General features: G+C 52.8%; 1 protein-coding gene across 16 annotated transcripts in view; it reads left to right on the top strand.

Moving 5' to 3' along the window:
- TXNRD2 (thioredoxin reductase 2) overlaps positions 1 to 21,915 on the top strand; it is a 55,897-nt gene that overhangs the window by 6,568 nt on the left and 27,414 nt on the right. For 14 of the 16 annotated variants that reach the window (XM_054241850.2, XM_078342051.1, XM_078342029.1 and 11 more), the window contains 6 exons: positions 7,277 to 7,333; positions 8,192 to 8,336; positions 8,633 to 8,707; positions 11,492 to 11,570; positions 12,063 to 12,125; positions 16,391 to 16,461. In XM_054241850.2, coding sequence (XP_054097825.2) covers positions 7,277 to 7,333; positions 8,192 to 8,336; positions 8,633 to 8,707; positions 11,492 to 11,570; positions 12,063 to 12,125; positions 16,391 to 16,461 — 490 coding nt within the window. The remainder of the gene's footprint in view (positions 1 to 7,276; positions 7,334 to 8,191; positions 8,337 to 8,632; positions 8,708 to 11,491; positions 11,571 to 12,062; positions 12,126 to 16,390; positions 16,462 to 21,915) is intronic. The other 2 variants (XM_078342071.1, XM_078342067.1) reach the window with 1 other exon arrangement.

Genomic DNA, 21,915 nt, shown 5'->3' with positions numbered 1-21,915 from the left:
TGACATGCGCATGCGCCCTGCAGCGGGCGCCACAGTCCAGATCATTCCTGACGTGCATGCGCCCTGCAGCCGGCGCCACAGTCCAGATCATTCCTGACATGCGCATGCGCCCTGCAGCCGGCGCCACAGTCCAGATCATTCCTGACATGTGCATGCGCCCTTGAAGCCGGTGCCACAGTCAAGATGGTGAGTGTGTCCTCCGCCCCGTTAGTCTGCTGGGGCTGCTGTAACAAACAGACCGTAGGAGACCGGGCAGCTGAAAGAACACATGCTTGTTGTCTCAACTCTGGAGGCTGGAAGGCATCAAGGTGCGGGCAGGGCTGCTTTCTTCTGAGGCCTCTGGCTTGGGCTGCAGATGGCAATCGTCATCCCCCTGTGCATGTCTGTGTCCTGATCTCTGCTTACACCTGTCCTTCTGGATCAAGGCCCACCCTATGGCCTCCTTTTTCGTTGGCTTTTTATTGGAGACAGAGGCTTGCTCTGCCTCCCAGGCTGGAGTGCAGGGGTGTGATCTTGGCTCATTGCAACCTCTTACCTCCTCGGTTCAAGTGATTTTCCCACTTCAGCCTCCTGAGTGGCTGGGACCACAGGCGCCACCATGCCCAGCTAATTTTTCTTTTCTTTTTTTTTTTTTAATTCTCCTTTAGGCTTGTTTTACTGCAAGAATGCCCAGCTAATTTTTATATTTTTTGGTAGAGATGGGGTTTTGCCATGTTGCCCAGGCTGATCTTGAATTCTTAAGCTCAAGCGATCCACCTGCCTCAGCCCAAAGTGCCGAATTAGAGGCATGAACCACCATGCCCAGCTGAATATCGTATTTTCAATGTGCGTTTGGCTGCGGATTTGGAAGCTGCTAATATGGAGGGATTATGTATATTTTTTTGTGATGGACTTTCGCTCTTGTCACCCAGGATAGAGTGCAATTGCAGTGGCAAGATCTCGGCTCACTGCATGCAACCTTCACCTCCGGGGTTCAAGTAATTCCCCTCCCTCAGCCTCCCGAGTATCTGGGATTACAGGTGCATGCCACAATGCCTGGCTAATTTTTGTATTTTTAGTAGAGACAGGGTTTCACCACGTTGGCCAGGCTGGTCTCAAACTCCTGACCTCAGGTGATCCACTTGCCTTGGCCTCCCAAAGTGTTGGTATTACAGGCGTGAGCCACTGTGCCCAGTCAAGGGATTATATTTATTGCAAAAAGCTCCATGTATGAGTGGACCTACACAGTTCAAACCTGTCTTACTCAAGGGTCAACTGTGAATCACTTATTTAAAATGCATTATTCAGTGCTTTTTAGTATAGCCACGAAATTGTGCAACGACCACCACAGTCAAGTTTAGAACATTTTAGTCTCTCTCCAAAATACCCTGTACCCATTAGCAGTGACTCTGTTCCCCGCTCTCTCCAGCCCCTGACAAACCACTAATCTACTTCCTATATCCATGGATGTGTCTGTCTGGACATTTCAGCCGTTTTTTTTTTGTTTTGCTTTTTGAGACAGGGTCTTACTCTGTCACCTAGGCTGGAGAGCAGTGGTGCAATCTCTGCTCCCTGCAACCTCTGCCTCTCTGGTTCAAGCAGTTCTCCCACCTCAGCCTCCTGAGTAGCTAGGATTATAGGTGTGTGCCACCATGCCCAGCTAAGTTTTGTATTTTTAGTACAGATGGGGTTTCTCCATGTTGACCAGGCTGTTTTCCAACTCCTGACTTCAAGTGATCCACCCGCCTGGGCCTCCTAAAGTGCTGGGATCGCAGGCATGAGCCACCACGCCCGACCCGTTGTTTTGTTTTTTGAGACAGAGTCTCGCTCTGTCACCCTGGTTGGAGTGCAGTGGTGCAACCTCCACTCACTGCCATCTCTGGCTCCCTGGCTCAAGCAATTCTCCTGCCTCAGCCTCCCAAGTAGCTGGGACCACAGGCGCAGGCCAGCACACTTGACTGATTTTTGTACTTTTAGTAGAGATGGGGTTACACTATGTTGGTCAGGCTGGTCTCGAACTCCTGACCTCAGGTGATCCTCCCGCCTCCGCCTCCCAGAGTGCTGGTATTTAGATGTGAGCCACTGTGCCTGGCCTCTTTTCACTTTTTTGATGGTGACCTTTATGCCACAAAAGTTTAAAATTTTGATGAAATATAATTTATCTTTTTTTTCCTTTGTTGCTTATGATTTTGGTATCATATCTAAGAAACTGTTGCCTAATCCAAGGTCACAAAGATTTACGCCTGTGTTTTTTCCTGAGTTTTAGAGTTCAGGCTCTTAGAGTTAGGGCTTTGATTTATTTTGAGTTGCTTTAGGGTTTATGGTATGTACCTTAACTTGTCAATCTACTCTTAAAAGAGCATGCTTTTATTCTACCCTTTAAACCTTCATTTTGTGTTATTATGCGTTTTATTGTTATATGTTATAAATCCACAGCACCTCATTGTTGTTTTTGTTTAAAATATACTTAAACAGTGGGAGAAGCTCTCACATACTCAGCCATGTATTTCTGTCCTCTTCTTTCCTTTGTGAGGACCACATTTCCGTCTGGTAATCTTCTTCCATCTTAAGGACGTCCTGTAGCATTTCTTGTAATATGACTCTTGTGATAATGAATTCTTTTTCTTTTTTTTTTTGAGACGGAGTTTCGCTCTTGTTACCCAGGCTGGAGTGCAATGGCGCGATCTCGGCTCACCGCAACCTCCGCCTCCTGGGTCCAAGAAATTCTCCTGCCTCAGCCTCCTGAGTAGCTGGGATTACAGGCACGCGCCACCATGCCCAGCTAATTTTTTGTATTTTTAGTAGAGACGGGGTTTTACCATGTTGACCAGGATGGCCTCGATCTCTTGACCTCGTGATCCACCCGCATTGGCCTCCCAAAGTGCTGGGACTACAGGCTTGAGCCACCGCGCCCGGCCGATAATGAATTCTTTCAGCTTTATTTTGCCTTCTTTTTTTTGAGACAGAATCTTGCTCTATCTCCAGGCCAGAGCGTACTGGTGCGATCTTGGCTCACTGCAACCTCTGCCTCCTGGGTTCAAGCAATTCTTCTGCCTCAGCCTCCCGAGTAGCTGAGATGACAGGCATCTGCCACCACACCCGGCTAATTTTGTATTTTTAGTAGAGACAAGCTTTCACCATGTTGATCAGGCTGGTCTCGAGCTCCTGACCTCAGGTGATCTGCCCACCTCAGCCTCCCAAAGTGCTGGGATTATAGGCGTGAGCCACCGCGCCCAGCCTGCTGTGTTAACTTCTGTAAGTCAGATGTTTGACGTGACCAAATTCAAGGCTGATATAACCCAGAGCCAGGGACAAGTTGCCAGCTATTTCTATGGCCTTAGCCTTCCTACTGGGAGCACCGCAGTCCCTTCTAAACAGAGGTCTGGAGAAGGTGGGTCATCTGGAGAGAAGTGACCGAAATTGTCCTGGTTGAAGGGATCTAGCCTGGAAACTCATCACTGAAGGAATTAAAAGGAGAAAATTTAAGGGGAAGGAAAAAAAATAAATGGTTTTAAATTTTAAAGAGTGGGCATGTGGGAGACGGGGTGGAGATAGTTAAGAGTTACAGGAAAACATTTCCAATGAATACGAGGAAGAATTTCATATTGGGAGAGTTCCCACAATTAAATGGCCACTTGGGAAGGCAGTACATTTCCAGACAAAGGTACCAGGCCTAGGTAAGGGTGTGATGAAGGAGACTCAAACTTAAGGTGAGTAGGTAGAATACATTGCATGAAAGATCCTTCCCAGCCAGGCGCGGTGGCTCACGCCTGTAATCCCAGCACTTTGGGAGGCCAGGGCGGGCAGATCACCTGAGGTCAGGAGTTCAAGGCCAGCCTGACCAACATGGTGAAACCCCTCTTTACTAAAAATACAAAAAAATTAGCCTAGCATGGTGGTACATGCCTGTGATCCCAGCTACTTTGGAGGCTGAGGCAAGAGAATTGCTTGAACCCTGGAGCTGAGGTTGCGGTGAGCCGAGATTGTGCCAGTGCTCTTCAGTCTGGGTGACTGAGAAGTAGCTACCAAATAGTGCGAGCTGGGATGCATCGGAGGTTTATACAACCACCCTGAAGTCGAAGGCAGGAGAGAGAATTTCCGGTAGGGAGTAGCCAGGGAAAAAGTGACCCCAAGGTCTGGGATCTTGAACAATGAAGGGGGAACAGTGTTCTGTGTGGAAGGCTTGTTTTCCACATGTTAATTTCTTCAGCAAACCATCTGAATACTTAATGTGGTCCAAGCTCTGGGCCGGGACCCAGAACAACAAACACAAACCAGGACAAAACCCCTGACTCATGGAGTTGTTCAGTTTAGTTACCAAGACAGACATGTGAGGGGTCCAAAGTGGCTCCCGCCGGAGGTCATGGCGCTCGCGAAGGCGAGGTCATCAGTTCAAGGCTAACCTGAGCAACTTCATAAGCTCAAACTGATTGGCAAAAAAAAAAAAAAGACACATGAGCAGATAGTTTATCATATGTGGTAAGGTGCAGATAGGGCACAGAACTGAGGCATCTAACCAAGGAAATAAAAAGGAAAACATATGGACTAGTTAGAATGCCTGTTTTATTGATCTTTTCTGCTGATTCTGACATCCGTGTCACTTCCTAGTCTCCATTGACTGACTTTTTCCCCCCCTCTGTAGGTGTCTTTTCCTGCTTCTTTGTGTGACTGGTAATATCTGGTTGAATGGCAGACGCTTGAATTTGCCTTGCTGGGTTCTGGAGATTTTTGTATTTCTAGAAATATCGAGCTCTGTTCTGGGATGCAGTTGTTGCTAAGAGTCAGTCTGACCCCTTTGGGTCTTCAGCAAAAGACTTCTTAGGTGTATGTGGAGCAGCGCCCAGTCCAGGGCTAATTATTCTCAGCTACGGAGGCATGACCCAATGCCCCAAGAATAATATGCTTTTCCCAGTCTGGCTTCTCGGAACAGGCACTGTCCCCTGCCCTGTGTGGGCACGGTCCCCTCTAGCCCTTCCAGGGGGTTCTGTCCCTGCTGTCGGTAGCTCCCCAAGACACATGCGCCAATCAGGTCTCCCAGATCCTCTGGGCAGCGCCCCCTCACCGTCTTCTCTGAGTGACCGCTGGCCGCCTCATTCTTCCCAGGCTCTCAGTCCTGTCCTGCGCTGGCCTCTCCCCAGCCTCCCCCAGCCTGCAGCGCTGGGTCCTGGAGACTCCCCAGGGCCCACCATGTTTGTTTCCTGCCTCTCAGGTCCTTCGTTGCCTGATGTCCAGAGCCTCAAAGCCTGTTGTTTCATGCATTTGACCTGGGTTTTGGGTTTGCCTCCGGGGGAGGGTGAATCTGGGCTCTGCTGCTCCGTCACGGTCAGGTGTGGGAGTTGGACACTGGCTTTTTGTTTTTTTGAGATGCTGTCTTGCTCTGTCACCCAGGCTGGGGTGCAGTGGCACAATCTCGGCTCACTGCAGCCTCCACCTCCCAAGCTCAAGCCATCCTCACACCTTAGCCTCCTGAGCAGCTAGGACCACAGGTGCACACCACCACACGCAGCTAATTTTTATATTTTTTGTAAAGTCAGGGTTTTGCTGTGTGGCCCAGGCTGGTCTCAAACTCCTGGGCTCAAGCCATCTCTTTTCCTTGGCCTCCCAAAGTGTTGAGATGACAGACGTGAGCTACTGCACCTTGTGGACATGAGCTTGTTTTTTTTTTGAGATGTAATCTCACTCTGTCACTCATTCTGGAGTATAGTGGCGCTATCTCGCTCACCGCAACCTCCACCACCTGAGTTCAAGCAATTTTCCTGCCTCAGCCTCCTGAGTAGCTGGGGCTGCAGGACCCTGCCACCATACTCTGCTAATTTTTGTATTTTTAGTAGAGACAGGGTTTCACCATGTTGGCCAAGCTGGTCTTGAACTCCTGCCCTCAGGTGATCTGCCTGCCTGGGCCTCCCAAAGTGCTGGGATTACAGACGTGAGACACTGCATCTGGACGACATTAGCTTTTTGAAGGCCAAGGCCTGAGCTTTTAAATTGAGCCAGGGAATCCCAGTATTCATTCAGTGAGCAAAACGGATTTTTAAAATGAACTCTTACAAAACTTTGTTCTAATCTTGCTTTATGATAGCCATGAATTGAACACATTCTGTAGCATTTTAGGGTTCATGAGATTTACACGTGCCCTGGGGTCAGTTGAGTTCAGGGCCTGAAGTTTGCCAATGTAGTATCCAAGCCCAGCCAAAGGGAAGCTTGAAATTAGCCCTGGCTAATTTTTTTTTCCTTTTTTGAAACGGAGTCTTGCACTGTCACCCAGGCTGGAGTGGGGTGACACGATCTCGGCTCACTGCAACCTCTGCCTCCTGGGCTCAAATGAATCTCTTGCCTCAGCCTCCCGAGTAGCTGGGACTACAGGCATGTGCCACCATGCCCAGCTAATCTTTTAATTTTTATTTTTTTACTGTACTTGGGCTCTGCGGTACATGTGCGCATCCAGTATCCTGCAGGATTGTCGCATAAGTACATATATACCATGTTTATTTTTAGTGGAGATGGGTTTTACCATGTTGGCCAGGGTGGTATCAAACTCCTTCCCACAAGTGATATACCTGCCTCAGCCTCCCAAAATGCTGCGATAACAGGTGTGAGCCCCCGTACCCGGTCTTGGCTAATGGTTTCTGAGTTGGCTTCAGACCCCGTGGCCCTGGGTGGCCCCACTGATGGCCGGTAGGGTCGCTGGGCGGCTCTGCAGCAGGAAGTGTGGTTTGGAGTCAGGTCTCGGCTCTCACTCTGGGGCTGGCCCACCCTGGGGCTGCTGTGTCACTTCTGAGCTTTGGTGTCCTGGTCCTGAGGGTGAGGCAGCCAGTACCCATCTAGGGGGCTCTGGCTGCGCTGGGAAAGGGGCAAGGGAGAGCCTCTGAGTCAGGAGCCATTCTCAGTGGGCTGGCTACCTAGGGAATGTCACCCAGGGATGCTTGGGTGGATACTGGGCTTGTGTGGCACTGCAGATGCCAGCAGTGTGAGGGGTAGCTGGAACTACAGGCGTAGTCCAAAGGCTGCAGGCCCAGAGAGGTCTGAGGGCACCTGCCTGTGGGCAGCACACCTGGGTGGGCAGTGGCAGCAGGAGGCTGAGAGACAGCGCAGAGCCAGCAGGTGGACAGCTCAGCTGGCCAGGGCACTGAGGAAGATCAGGGGCCCTAGTATTGCGCCACTTAGCCACTGTGGGCAGCCGCAGGCCCAGGCCCTGGCCATGCTCTTGTGGACTTCACAGGCCCCGAGGAGCGCCTGTTCTCGTTGGGTCCTGAGCCAGCTCCCCTGTGCTCACCTGCCCCTCTCCTTATCCTTTCAGCTGCCCAGCTGGGAAGGAAGGTGGCTGTGGTGGATTATGTGGAACCTTCTCCCCGAGGTAGGCAGCACCTATGGGAGCCGGGTGTCCTGGGGAAGGAGAGGGGAGGTGGGCCTGGTTCTTGTACAGAAGGCAGCTGACGCCAAAGTCCCTCAGCCCTGCTATCCGTGGTCTCTGGACAGTGTCCTGTTTCATACATCATTACTTTAAAGTTCTTCACCATTCTCAAAAACAACTCTGGCTGGGTACAGTGGCCCATACCTGTACTCACAGCACTTTGGGAAGCCAAGGCAGACCTTGATTACTTGAGCCCAGGAGTCTGAGGCTGCAGTGAGCTATGATTGCACCACTGCACTCCAGGTTAGATGACAGAAGTGAGAACTAAATTTTTAAAAAAAATTGAAACAGCCTTGCTCTGTTGCCTAGGCTGGAGTGCAGTGGCACAACCTTGGCTCACTGCCAACCTCTGCCACCCAGGTTGAAGCAGTTTTTGTGCCTCAGCCTCCTGAGTAGCTGGAACTACAGGTGTATGCCACCGCTCCCGGCTAAATGTTTGTATTTTTAGTAGAGACGTGGTTTCTGCCATGTTGGCCAGGCTGGTCTCAAACTCCTGATCTCAGGTGATCCACCTGCCTCGGCCTCCCAGAGTGCTGGGATTACAGGTGTGAGCCACCGCACCTGGCCTATTTTTATTTTTATTTTTAATTAATTTTTTTTTTTTTTGAGACGGAGTTTCGTTCTTGTTACCCAGGCTATTTTTATTTTTAATTAAAATAGCGATCACATTCGTGTGGCATGTCAGCTGGCCCTGTTAGAGTTACAAAACAACGTCAGGAATTCCAGATGCCCTAGAAGAACAGGGAAGTCTCCAGTAGTCACCTGAACGTAAATTCAGATGTGCTCTTCTCCCCCTCCCAGGCACCCGGTGGGGCCTTGGTGGCACCTGCGTCAACGTTGGCTGCATTCCCAAGAAGCTGATGCACCAGGCGGCGCTACTGGGGGGTCTGATCCGAGACGCCCCCCATTATGGCTGGGAGGTGGCCCAGCCCGTGCCGCATGACTGGTAGGGACCCGGCGCCGTGGCATTCGGGTGCTTTTCTGCTACTCTTGGGTGGAGGAGGAAGAGGAGGCTTATCCTCCGTGAACCTTCCCAGGGAGTGTGCCGTAGGATGGGTTTCTCAGCCAGGGGTGACTCCTTGCCCTCTGCCTCAGACATCAGCCCGCCTTGGCCTCCAAAGTGCTTGTATTACAGGCGTGAGCCATCGTGCCCAGCTGTACATCTGAATCTAATAGTCCATTGTGAGACTCTGCAGCTAACACCTGTGTTGTTCTTTTATATTTTGTTTTATATGTTCACAGGAGGAAGATGGCAGAAGCTGTTCAAAATCACGTGAAATCCTTGAACTGGGGCCACCGTGTCCAGCTACACGATAGGTACTGAAGCTCCCTTGGGGAGTGGGCCGCACTCTGGGCCTTTTCTTGGGCATTTTGTGCCTGGACACACACTTACTGACTGTGCAGAGCACGCCCTGGCAGGCTCTGGGGGTTCAGGTCCCTGCTCGTGGGTAGAGACGAGGACAAGGATGGGTGGGAGTGACCGCAGGGGAAGGGGAGCCTGCCCTCTGCTGCTGAGCAGAGCCTGGAGGTGCCAAGGAATGAGTGAGGCCACGTTGGCAGAATGGCCGGAGCCCAGGGCTGCATAGGGAGGAGGCACTTGGGGCTGGGAGGCCTCAGGCCAGAGAGCATGGACATGGCTGCGCCTGGGGCTGATAGTGTGGTGAGGGCCATCCTAGTCGTAAGCCTCCACCCCGTGAACCCCCCCATTACTACACAGCTCCAGCTCCTTGGGTGTGGCTGCAGGGGCCTGGTGCTTTCTACTGGAGCAAATGTCCTTATCTGGTCGCCATTCCTGTCAGCTCCTGGGGGATCCCCAGCACAGAGGCCAATGCAACCATGGCCTGCAGCCTCCTCCTGGGGCTCGGCTGCCAGTATAGCAGGTGCCTGAATCTGGCACTGCCTCCCAGTGCCTCCCAGGCTTTCTCCCAAGGCTGTGACCCTGCCTGTGCCCGTGGGCTGTGGAGGGGACACTGGTCCTGCACAGGTCCGATGGCTCTTCTTGTGCACCATTTGCCTGGCTCCAGGGGGATCTTCCTGGGGCTTCACAGCGGGGAGCAGTTTTGTGCCCATTAAATTCAGGAGAGCAGAGCCAGGAAGCCAACTGCTTGCCCTTTACCTGGGCCTCACGAGCTCTCCCCCATCCAGGGAGCTAAGCCACATTGTGTTGTGGAGTTTCTGCGTTTCTCTGTGGGGATCTGTATCCCCTGGTACAGTTTTCTGGGGGCAGCAGGCTCTGCCCTCTTTCCTCCCTGCCCTACGCAGCTCCTGGGCAGGCACCAAACAGGCCCAGCCCACTGCCTGCCCCAGAGCCACCTGTAGAAGGAGTCCGGGGCGCACTTTGGCTCTTTCTGCTTTTTCACTCTTCTGAAAAGTGCTGCCATGAGCATCGTGTGGCTGTGTCCCATAGCTGCTTCCTGGCTGTCCTGTGACTGAAGGGTTCTTGCTGTGAGATTGCTGCGAGAGCTTCACATGGCTTAGACGGCCCACAGAGGCTTAGACGGCCCACGGAGGCTTAGACCGCCCACGGAGGCTTAGCCCGGAGGCTTAGATGGCCCACGGAGGCTTAGATGGCCCACGGAGGCTTAGCCCGGAGGCTTAGACGGCCCACAGAGGCTTAGCCCAGAGGCTTAGATGGCCCACGGAGGCTTAGCCCACGGAGGCTTAGACGGCCCACGGAGGCTTAGACCGCCCACGGAGGCTTAGACGACCCACGGAGGCTTAGCCCACGGAGGCTTAGACGGCCCACGGAGGCTTAGACCGCCCACGGAGGCTTAGCCCGGAGGCTTAGACGGCCCACGGAGGCTTAGACGGCCCACGGAGGCTTAGCCCACGGAGGCTTAGACAGCCCACGGAGGCTTAGACCGTCCATGGAGGCTTAGACGGCCTACGGAGGCTTAGACCGCCCATGGAGGCTTAGACGGCCCACGAAGGCTTAGACAGCCCACGGAGGCACAGGGCGTGGGTGGGGAGAAGGCAGGCTCAAGCAGGAGGCGGAGCCTTCCCAGAACCCTTGCTGCAGCATGGCCTTTCTGTCATTAGGAGGTGTTGGCCGGGTGCAGTGGCTTATGCCCGTAATTCCAGCACTTTGGGAGGCTAAAGTGGGAGGATCACTTGAGCCCAGGAGTTGGAGACCAGCCTGAGCAACATAGTGAGACCCCCATCTCTACAAAAAATAAAACGAACTAGCCAGGTGTGGTTGCCCATGCCTGGAGTTCCAGTTACTTGAGAGGAGGCTTCAGTGAGCTATGATCGTGCCATTGCCCCCCAGCCTGGGTGACAGAGTGAGGCCCTGTCTCTTAAAAAAAAAAAAAAGGGCAGGGCGTATGGCTCATGCCTGTAATCCTAGCGCTTTGGGAGGCTGAGGTGGGTGGATCACCTGAGGTCAGGAGTTCAAGACCAGCCTGGCCAACATGGCGAAACCCCATCTCTTCTAAAAATATAAAAATTAGCCAGAATAGTAGTGCAAACTGTAATCCCAGCTTCTCGGGAGGCTGAGGCGAGAACTGGGGCAAGAGAATGTTTGAACCTGGGAGGAAGGGAGGTTGCAGTGAGCCAAAATCATGCCACTGCACTCCAGCCTGGGTGACAGAGTGAGACTCTTGTCTCAAAAAAAAAAAAGCAGTGTAGGTCATTGGTTCCTGTGCACATGCGCCCAGCCACCATTTCGCCAGCCTTGTCATGCCCATTCTCTTGGTGTCACTGCACCCCTGAAGGCAGAATGCGATGCCAGCTGGTGGGTGCCACAGCTCCCTGCTGGAACATGTCTAGGTGGTAAGGACTGTCCCCAAGAGAGGTCCAGCCACCCCTCGCTGCACACCAGGGCTGTACGTGGCCTCTCAGGACTGTGCTGAGCTGGCCTCTGTCTCTGCTTGGACACCTGTGGTCAACATGTCGCTGGGATCTCTGGGGGACCGGCGAGGTGCCCCCACATCCCCTCCATGCTTCTCAGCGGGATGGCCACTTGCCTCTTGCCCCACCTGGGCCGCAGCACCAGGCCCTGCTGAGGGCTGGAGCTCCCTTTTACCCTGCTCCGTAATTGATCTGACTGATGAGGTTTAATTTGCAGAGGAAATGTTTGAGAATCTAATCTTTATCTTTCAGAAAAGTCAAGTACTTTAACGTCAAAGCTGGCTTTGTTGACAAGCACACAGTCCGTGGTGTTGCCAAAGGTGGGAAAGAGGTGAGTCTCTGACTCACTTGCTGGCTCCTCGTGGACCCTCTGCAGACCTGGGGCACCAACTGCAGCTGTGTTTGTCCTGGGTGCTGTCCTCAGTAACACGTGCTGTTAGAATCGAAAAGATGGCTTCCTTTGAGGCTGGGCATGTGTCTTTAAAATGATCAAATGCTTTGCTGCCCCGCTCCTTGGAGTGACATGGCAACGGGGTTTGTGACCCCAGACTGTTTGCAGGATTCTGTGGGGATTTGAGGGTGCTTTGTACACTGTGAAGTGGTTGGAGTTAGGACGTCCGCCTGTCCTTTTTGCCTATCCCCCTCCCACCCAGCTGCCTGTTGATGGGATTCCAGCTCCGTGGGGCCTCTGAACTGCTGGCGGAAGCTCCACATTGCAGGGCAGGGGCCATGGGAACTGCTGGCCATGGTCTGCGGTGCTCAGGCCCTCTGGTGTGTGACCACTATGCATCTGTGTGACCCACGGCTTTCGCTTTCTTCTCAGATTCTGCTATCAGCTGACCACATTGTCATCGCTACTGGAGGGCGGCCGAGGTACCCCGCACACGTGAGTATCCCCAGAGTACAGCATCCCTGCTGCACTGGCCCATCCCCAGGCTCTTTGAGGGATGCACTTTTACACACGTGCTTCCCACACCAGCGGCTTGCACACCCTTTTCCCCTATGCTCACTATCACCATTTTCTGTTTTCCAATTCTCTTGAATCCACATTGCTGAAATGCGGGGTCCCCAGTGGCCTCCATGCCACCAGATCCTCAGGCCAGTTCTCGTTCTCTTCTCCCCCTGGGCCCTGCTGGATTCATCCCCTTCCATCCCCGCCTCCTGCTTCCTAAGTTTCCATTGCTGATTCCCCTTTTCCCTTCAGCCTCAGAGCGATTGCAACATTCAGGATATAAGCCTCATTCCTCATCCTCCTTCTCCTCCCTGAATTTAAAAAAATATTCCACACGCTATAAAATTCAGACTTTTATAGGGTACAATTCAGTGGTTTTTAGTACATTCACAGAGCTGCGCGGCCGTCAGTCACCACCATCCATGGCCAGAACTCCTTCCATCGTCCCCGAAGTGAAACTCTATTCCCATTAAACCTAACTCCCCAGCACCTCCTCCCCCAGCCCCTGGCAACCACCACCTACTTTCTGTCTCTGTGAATTTGACGACACTAAGCACCTCGTGTGAGTGGAATCGTACGTGTACGTCCTTCTCGTGGAGCTGGAATCGTACGTGTGTCCTTTGGTGACTGGCGTACTTCACTGAGCATAGCATCCTCCAGGTTCACCCACATGGTAGCGCGTGTCAGCACCATCCCTTTTTGTGGCTAGATACTGTTCCGTTGTATGGGTAGACGATGTTTTGTTTATCCGTCTGCTCGTGGATGAACACAGGGATCGTTCGCGCTCCTCAGCTGTTGTGAGTCGTGCCGCTGTGAGCATCTGCACAGAAGCCTTTGGTGGACTTCACTTTTCATTGCTCTTGGGTTACACTTAGGAGCAGAACTGCCATGTCACGTGGTAGCTTTATGTTGACCCTTTCAAGGAGCCTCAGACTGTTTCCAGAATGATGCATTTCACATTCCTTCCAGCAGTGTATGCGGGTCGTGCTTTCTTGTTTCTTCATGTGTCTTGTAATTTTTTAATTAAAAGCTGAACATTTCGAATAATTTAATGTGGCAGATTCTCTCTCTGCCCCAGGATTCTGTTGTTTCAGCTGCTTAGTTGGTGACTTTTTGGAACTGACTTTATAGACCCTTATTCTTTTTTTTTTTTTTTTTTTTTTTTTAGACGGAGTTTCACTCTTGTTACCCAGGCTGGAGTGCAAATGGCACGATCTCGGCTCACCGTAATCTCTGCCTCCTGGGTTCAGGCAATTCTCCTGCCTCAGCCTCCTGAGTAGCTGGGATTACAGGCACGCGCCATCATGCCCAGCTAATTTTTGTATTTTTAGTAGAGACGGGGTTTTACCATGTTGACCAGTATGGTCTCGATCTCTTGACCTCGTGATCCACCCGCCTTGGCCTCCCAAAGTGTGTAGACTCTTACTCTTTATTGTATGTGGCCACTGACTCTCTACTTGGTTAGCTTAGTGGTCAGCTAATAACTGCATGGCGATTTCTCTAAACTAAGGACTCTCCGGGTCTTTGCTGAGGGCTCCGTGTGCATTCGGAGGGGCTGCCTTCCACACTCAGCAGGCAGCAGGCAGCTCTTCCCTGGCCTTCACTTCCTGCCTGTGCACAGAGCAAGGTCAGCCGGAGGTGAGGCCTCAGGGCCTCCTTGGTCCCTCCTGATGTGTGCCCAGTGCTGTTTGTACGCCTGGCCTAGGTTCCCAGGAATATGCCGGAGCCTTGCAGAGCTCCAGTGGACATCTCATGCCTCAGCGTTTCCTTTGAAGCTTTTTGGGCAGTCTCTTGTTGGCTCCAACTGTTACCCATCCCTCAGGCAGCTGTGAGGAAAGCCTCGGACAGATGCCCCCGGAGAGAGACTTTTAGCCCTGGCTGAGCTCCAGTGGGGCTGGATAAAGATGACCCCCCCTTTTTTTTTTTTTGAGATGGAGTCGCACTTTGTTGCCCAGGCTGGAGTACAGTGGCGCGATCTTGGCGCACTGCAACTTCCGCCTCCTAGGTTCAAGCGATTCTTTTTTCTCAGCCTCTGAATAGCTGGGATTAGAGGCACATGTCACTACACCCAGCTAATTTTTGTATTTTTTTTTTAGTAGAGACGGGGTTTCACCATGTTGGCCAGGATGGTCTCGATCTCTTGACCTCGTGATCCGCCTGCCTCAGCCTCCCAAAGTGCTGGATTACAGGTGTGAGCCACTGCACCCGGCCAAGACGACTCTTTTGAGGGGGTCTTCTAGGGAACCCCTGGCAGGGTCAGATGCTGACTCTGACTCTTCTTTGGGAGGGGCTTTGAAAGACCCCAGCTGGGTTCTGCTCTCTCTGGCCGTTACTCTTCAGGGCTGGAGTGAGTGAAAACACCCTGGAGCTCCTGTTCTCACCCGGCTTCAGCCGTTTTTCCCGACTAACTGCTCCCTATGTTGCTACAAGCCTGTGGTTAATTTCCATAACTCTGAATCTCACAGTTTTTGTCAGTTTATCGCTGTTGTTAACAGCGGTGAATAACTCCCGGCCCAGTCTTGTGGGTTGTGGGGGCAGACTTGAGGAAGGGGCCCCAGGGTCGGGGGGGCAGCTGCTGCAGGGAAAACAAGTGGGGGCTGGGGGCGGGTGGAGAGGTTTGGCCGAGGCCAGTCCTCACGGGTCTCCTGGGGAACTGGGTGCCGCCTGCTCTAAGCCTCTGAGTAGGCTGCAGCCACGCTCTCGAAGACCACGGGTCCCTTGGTCTGGGCGACACCGCCTCCGACTTAGACCCTGGGGCAGTCTGGTGGAGGCGGAGCAAGGGGAAGTTCTGCTGCTTCTTGGATGTGACCCCAGCCTCCACTTCACCCTGTGCTTACTGGGGAAACAGGGAGAGGAGGGGCCCCAAGGAGCATGAGCACCCCCAGTCCTTAGAGGCTACGAGACTTCTCTGGGCACTAGGCAGCCACAGCAGCCTCTATTGGGGGCAGGTTGCTTATGCACATAGGTGGGGCTCGCAGCTGCGTGGCTCTGTAGGATGACACTGTGCTGCTGTTCAAGGCAGCTGCCGCAGACAGGGTCCAAGTGATCCGCTGACCTGGCAGCTGGGCTCATGGTGGTTCTGCTTAAAGAAGGCCACAGCCAGCTCCCAGCAGCCCAGCGGTCACCTGGGCTTCTCTGCGGCCCCGAGGAGAGCTGTACATGGGCTGCACCAGGAAGCCCTGCAGAGGGGCCCCGGCCTGGCCCTGCTGTGCTGCTGACGGCTCTGTGGGCCCACAGGGGAACCAGCAGGAGCTCCTGGTCCTGAGGGGCAGGCAGCTCAGGGCCACTCTGCCCTCCTTGCCACGCCCTCCCAGGGTGCCTGCCAAGACTTGCTTGCGTTTTAGTCCCTTTGATTGCCAGACCTTTCGGGTTCTCTTGAGCAAACCCGAGAAATTCCTTTTTTTTTTTTTTTTTTTTTGAGAAATTCCTGACTTTATTTTTTTTTGCCAATTGGAAGCATAAACTGTGAGATCCATTTCCTGGACCCGCACATCCTGTTCTCATGGCCGCTAAGGGGACGTTCACCCTGGGTCTCCCCACCTGCTTGGCCGCCCCTCTTCAGGTGACCTGTCTGATTTGAGAGTGTGAAGTCTGTTCTGGCTTCAGCCAGGTGCCCTCAGAGCTGCCCCTCAGGCCCTGCACACCTCAGCCCGTGGCACTCACACCCTGTGCCTCCTCTCCTCTCGCCGGCCTTGCATCCCACCCCTGCCGCACAGGCACACTGAGCTCTGCTGGCCCCGATTGCTGACTCCGCTTTCCCTGCTTACCCTCTCTGAGGGGAAGCCCAGGTGCCGCTCCCTGGAGCTGCATGCCTCTGTCTGTCTGATATATCTGTCCAGGATCTGGACAGACTTGAGGGGGCCCAGCTGTCACCTGTGTGGCCCCTGCAGTTGCTGTGCCTACCCCAGGCCCTGTGTCCTGGTCTGAACCAGGGTCAAGGGGAGGGTCCCGGGGAGCAGAGGGGAAAGGTATCCTGCAAGGGCACCGGGCCCAGGAGCACAGCAGCTTAGATGCAGACAGGCCACCTGCAGCCCCAAAGAAGCCACAGCCTGCAGACAAGAACTGGCAGCAGGGAAGCCCTGTGCGTGCGTGCTCTGGGACGGCGCTGTCCAAGTCTGCAAAGCTGGCGTCCTCTGTAAGGAAGCCCCAGGACGGGCCAAATGGAGCTCTTGTCGCAGGGGTCATTTCTTTCTTGACAGATCGAAGGTGCCTTGGAATATGGAATCACAAGCGATGACATCTTCTGGCTGAAGGAGTCCCCTGGAAAAACGTAAGGCCTGTCACATGCATGGTGGGGTCCTCTCTGTTGACCAGAGTGAGTGCTGGGCCCTGAGCCTGTGCTGGTGCTTGGCTCCTGGGGCTTTCTTTCCAGTTTACCTAAAAGGAGAAAAGGCCTGTCATTTGTGGCCCGGCACGGTGGCTCATGCTTGCTAGCTTAGTACTTTGGGAGACTGAGGCAGGGGCATTGGACTGCTAGAGGCCAGGCGTTCGAGATCAGCGTGGGTAATATAGTGAGACTTTGATTTTACAAAAATCTTCTGTTTCTGAGATGGAGTCTCACTCTGTCACCCAGACTGGAGTGCAGTGGCTCAGTCTCGGCTCACTGTAACCTCCGCCTCCTGGATTCAAGTGATTCTCCTGCCTCAGCCTCCTGAGTAGCTGGAAGTATAGGCGCTCACGACCTCACCTGGCTAATTTTTGTATATTTAGTAGAGACGGGGTTTCTCCATGTTGGCCAGTCTGGTCTTGAATCCTTGACCTCAGGTGATCTGCCCACCTCAGCCTTCCAAAGTGCTGAAATTATAGGTACTAGCCACCACGCCCAGCCTACCAAAATCTTAAAATATTGACCAAGCATAGTACTATGCACCTGTAGTCCCAGCTACTTGAGAGGCTGGGGTGAGAGGATTGCTTGAGCCCAGGAGGTTGAGGCTGCAGTGAGCTGTGATTCCACCACCGCACTCAGCCTGGGAGAGAGTGAGACCTTGTCTCAAAACAATAAGCCTGTGACTTGTGCCCCTCTGAAGGGCTGTCGATGTACCCTGTCTTGTGGCTTCCTTGAAGGTAATAGCACGAATGCCATATAAAGGGAGTCAAGCTGTTTGTTATCTAGGTCAGTCCTTGTCAAATGGGTTTCCCAGGAGACCTGGGATTCCAGTGGGTCCTATCAGGGACATCAGGGAGAACATTAAGGAGGGGAGAGCCGGCAATCCCTACCCCAGCCCTCATCTAACACCCTCACTGTCTTCTGGTTCGCACATTGGGTTTCCCTGAAATCTAGCAAAGGCTCCGGAGGCCTCAGAAACAACACCTTGGTTGTGGAAGGGAGACTAGCAGCGTGCAAGTGGCTGTCACTCCCCGTGGGAGCAGGTGCAGAGTCACTAAGTGCCTTCCGATGCCCACAGAGAGGCTATCCCGAGGTCCCAGGTCCAGGCAGCTCCCGCCTGTGGGGTGTGGAGACTTCATGCTGGCAGGGACCAGAGCGGCCACCAGAGGGCGGCAGAGGCTTGGTCAATAGCGGTCTCTAGCCTTCCCAGGGAGAAAATAGCAGTGGAAAAGGGTCCCACCTCTGAGCGTGCCAGTATATGCATGGTGTGCATGCAGATGTGTGTGCTGTGCACGTTTGCGTGTGCACGTGTGTGAGTGGTGTGTCACATGTTTTGCTTGTCATTATTTCTCACTTCACAGGGCATCTTTGTGTGGGTCAGGACTGGATTCCCCTGAATGGAAGTTGTGTAGTTCCTTTGACCTTTCTCTGATTTTTATTTATTTATTTATTTATTTATTTTTGAGACAGAGTCTGATTCTGTCGCCAGGCGCCAGTCTGGAGTGCAGTGGCACAATCTCAGCTCACTGCAAACTCCGCCTCCCGGGTTCAAGCAATCCTGCCTTAGCCTCCTGAGTAGCTGGGACTACAGGCATGCACCACCACACCCAGCTAATTTTTGTATTTTTAGTAGAGATGGGGTTTCACCACGTTGACCAGGATGGTCTCGATCTCTTGACCTCGTGATCCACCCGCCTCGGCCTCCCAAAGTGCTGGGATTACAGGCGTGAGCCACCGCGCCCGGCCGAGGTGCATCTCTTTATACCATTATAAGTGCTTCTGACACATTATCCCAGTTATTCGTTGTGATAAAACACATAGTATAACATTTACCACTTTATTATTACTTTTTTTTTTTTGAGGCAGAGTCTCACTCTCTTGCCCAGGCTGAAGTGCAGTGCTGCAATCTCAGCTCACTGCAAACTCCACCTCCCGGGTTCAAGCAGTTCTTCTGTCTCAGCCCCCTGAGTAGCCGAGACTACAGGCATGCGCCACCACACCTGGCTAATTTTTGTATTTTTAGTAGAGATGGGTTTTCACCATATTGGCCAGGCTGGTTTTGAACTCCTGACCTCAGGTGATCCACCTGCCTTGGCCTCCCAAAATGCTGGGATTACAGGTGTGAGCCGCTGCGGCCAGCCCACTCTCACCATGTTTAAGTGTGCACTTGCGTGGTGTTAAATATACTCATCATGTCGTGGCACCATCACCACTCTCCATCTCTGGAACTCTTTTCATCCACGTTATATCTCAATCTCTTCTTTTAAATGTTTTGTTGTTGTTGTTAATCAGTGAGAGCTTCTTATGTTGCTCAGATTACATGCCTTGAACTCATAGCCTCGCCTCCTCAAGCGCCAGGACAACTGGCCGGAGCCACTGCGGCTCCCCTGAATTCTCTTCTTTTTAGGGCTGAGTAATATTCCATTGTACAGTTACAGCACATTTTGTTCATCCATTCACCTGTCAGTGTACACCCGAGTTGCCTCCGCTTCTTGGCTGTTGTGAATAGTGCTGCTGTGAACATGGGCGTGCCAATACCTCTTGGAGACCTTACTTTCAATTCTTTTGGGTGCAAACCCAGAAGTGGGATTGCGGGATCATATGGTCTTGAGGACCTCCATCCTGTTTCCCACGGTGGCTGCACCATCTTCCATTCTCACCAGCGGTTCGGGAGGACTCGGGTCCCCGAATCCTTGCCAGCAAGTGTTGTTTTCTGCTTTTCTTTCCTTCTTTAATTTTTATTTTTTCCTTTAGACCCTGTTGGGCTTGCTGTTTTCTGTGTTTTTGACGGCGGCCGTCCCAGTGGCTGTGGGGTGGTCTCACACACTTTACATCCCTGTCGGGGGTCTCTCCTCGAAGTAGAAAAGCTGGGTATGAGGGGAGCTGCCCTTTGATCTTAAGACATTGTGCTGATGTCCAGTCACACTGATTCCATGCATATTCTGCCCCCTTCCCCGTCCTTGGTAACTCAGGCATCAGCCTTTTGATTAGACATGAAACAGAAAGGAGCCTCTCCTCCCATGCCCCTGGGCTGGGCCACGGTCACTGCTGCCCATGGCGCACCCATGCCCTCTGGAGGCTACCGGGCTTGCCCTGGTTTCCATCAACTGCCCGCTGCCTTCCATTGGAGCCCTGACTCTGGCTTGTCTTTGGACTTGGTGATACTATTTCGTGCAGAAATTGTAAGTTTTTCTGTTGTCAGAGCAATCACTCTTTCCTGCTGTGCCCTAATTTCCAGGTCATCTGTTTATCTGTTGTTTTTTGTTTTTGTTTTTTATCTTTAAGACAGTCTTTGCTCTGTCGCCCAGCTGGAGTGCAGTGGTACAATCATGGCTCACTGTAGCCTTGAAGTCCTGGATTCAGGCAATTCTCCTGCCTCAGCCTCCCGAGTAGCTGGGATTACAGGCGCCCACCACGCCCAGCTAATTACTACTTTAAAATTTTTTTATTTAGAGCAAGGACTCGCTATGTGGCCCAGGCTAGCCTCGAACTCCTGGGTTCAAGTGATCACCCTGGCCTCTCAAAGTGCTGGGATTACAGGTGTGAACTCCTGCACCTGGACTGTTTTTTTTATCTTTGACTATCTGCCGGGTTACACATGATCTGACTGTATGCATTTGCTGTGATCAGTGGCCTTTTCACTTACCAATGTGGAAAACCTCGTTTCACAGCCTTGTTTGAGATGAGCGTGCCTGCTGCGCCGTGCGGGTCGCCAGCACGGTCCGTCCCTGCCCATTTTCCTGTCTGGCTTTTCTCTTCTCTCTTCTTACCCTCCAGCTGGTTTATGTATTAGGGATGTGATCCTCTGTCACTCGCGGTGCAGATTTTCTCAGCTTCTGGTGTCTTTTAACTTGGGCCTGGTACAAATGGTTTAACTTTTTTTTTTAATGTAACTTAAATCTTTTACACTTAATGGCTTTTTGATTTATTACATGTTCAGAAAGGCCTGCCCCACCCCCGAGGTATTTTTTTTAAGCCCTGCATTTTCCTTACGGGCATCCACAAGTCGGATTCTCTTTTACATCCTTGGGCTGCCTGCAGTTCTTCTGTGGTGTGGTGGAGATGGGCTGCCCGGGCCCCGGTGCACGTTGTGCGGTCCTGTCCTCACCCGACGTCCTGAGTCCTGCCAGTGGCTCTGGCTGTCTTTCGCATTGGCTTCTCTGGGTGGAGTCTGGATGCCCGTCCAGCCCCTGCAGGATGCTTTGTCTGCAGGGAAGTGGCTTTGGATGTCCGGCAGCCCAAGGAAGTCTGCTGGGGACTTCAGGGCCGGTCACTGCAGGCCAGCGCTTTCTCCATCCTGGTCCCACCCATTCCCCTCAGAGGCTGCCCGCTTGGGGCTGGGGAAGCGGCCTGGCGCTCTGGGTACCCTGCTCCTGCTGGCTGCCCGGCAAGGTGGCTGGGGTCTGGGGAGCGCTCCTCTGCAACCCTGTGCTGGGGGCAGCCAGCTCGGCCGGGAAGACACAGCCCCAGATATTTTGGTCGGGAAAGAAACTGCAGTGTTTATTTTCTTCAGAAAAAAAACATTTAGAAGATTTTTTTTAAGCTCTTTCGTTTAGAAGGAATCTAGGTATGTTATTGTTTAAGAAAAAAAGTGTTTGCAATGTATCAGTCACCCGTTTCGTTCTGAGCATGATTTATGTGAGGAAATGGTTTTTTTTAAAAATTAAGCTGGAGATATATCCCTGTACGATGCTTCTGTGAAAATGCGGCTTTTGTCCGGCGCTGTTAATGCAAGTTGTAACAGTGTAATATGGGAGTCAGTGTTTACATGTTACATTCCTCTGCCGCAGTCAAAATAAGCCCGGAGGGTCTACAGTAGCATTTCTGTATTTTATCAGCTTGGGCTGGGGCTGAGGGGAGGCCTCCACTCACACTTGGAGGGGCTGTTTCTGCCAGATTTATTTGCCTTATAAATATTCCCCATGTTTATTTTAACTCGCCTTTAAAATGGAGCTGAAATTAATATGGACCCCGGGGCTGCTTCCCTGGCCCCTGAGTGCCTCTATAGTCCAGTGGGACATTTCTATTTGGTGCCATCCAGGAGGCCAGGTGCCCGGCATCCCAGTGCCCCTCTTGCAGTGGGCACTGCATCCCCTGGTTGGCTCCTCCACCAAGGAGGCACCCTGGCCCCTGGCCCCAGGCCCTCGGTGGGTTTGCAGCCTGCACAAGGCCTCCCTCGTCCCTCTCCACGATAGCACAGGCTGCCTCCGGGAACTCCTTACAGGGCACGTCTGCGTGGGCCCATGGCTGGGAGCTCCAGAGCTGGTGAGTGGTGCCCACTGCGGGGCCTGGGAGCCAGCCTGCAAGGTCGTACCATGCCACTTTTGCCCCAGAGAGGCCACCCAGGCATCACGGTGCACCTCGGGCCCCAAGTTGGGAGCCCCCTTCCTCCTCTGT

This window comes from Callithrix jacchus, chromosome 1, assembly GCF_049354715.1.
Source record: "Callithrix jacchus isolate 240 chromosome 1, calJac240_pri, whole genome shotgun sequence".
Classification (NCBI taxonomy): Eukaryota; Metazoa; Chordata; class Mammalia; order Primates; family Cebidae; genus Callithrix; species Callithrix jacchus.
Note: the sequence above shows the minus strand (reverse complement) of the source record. Positions and strands in the feature narration are given on the sequence as shown.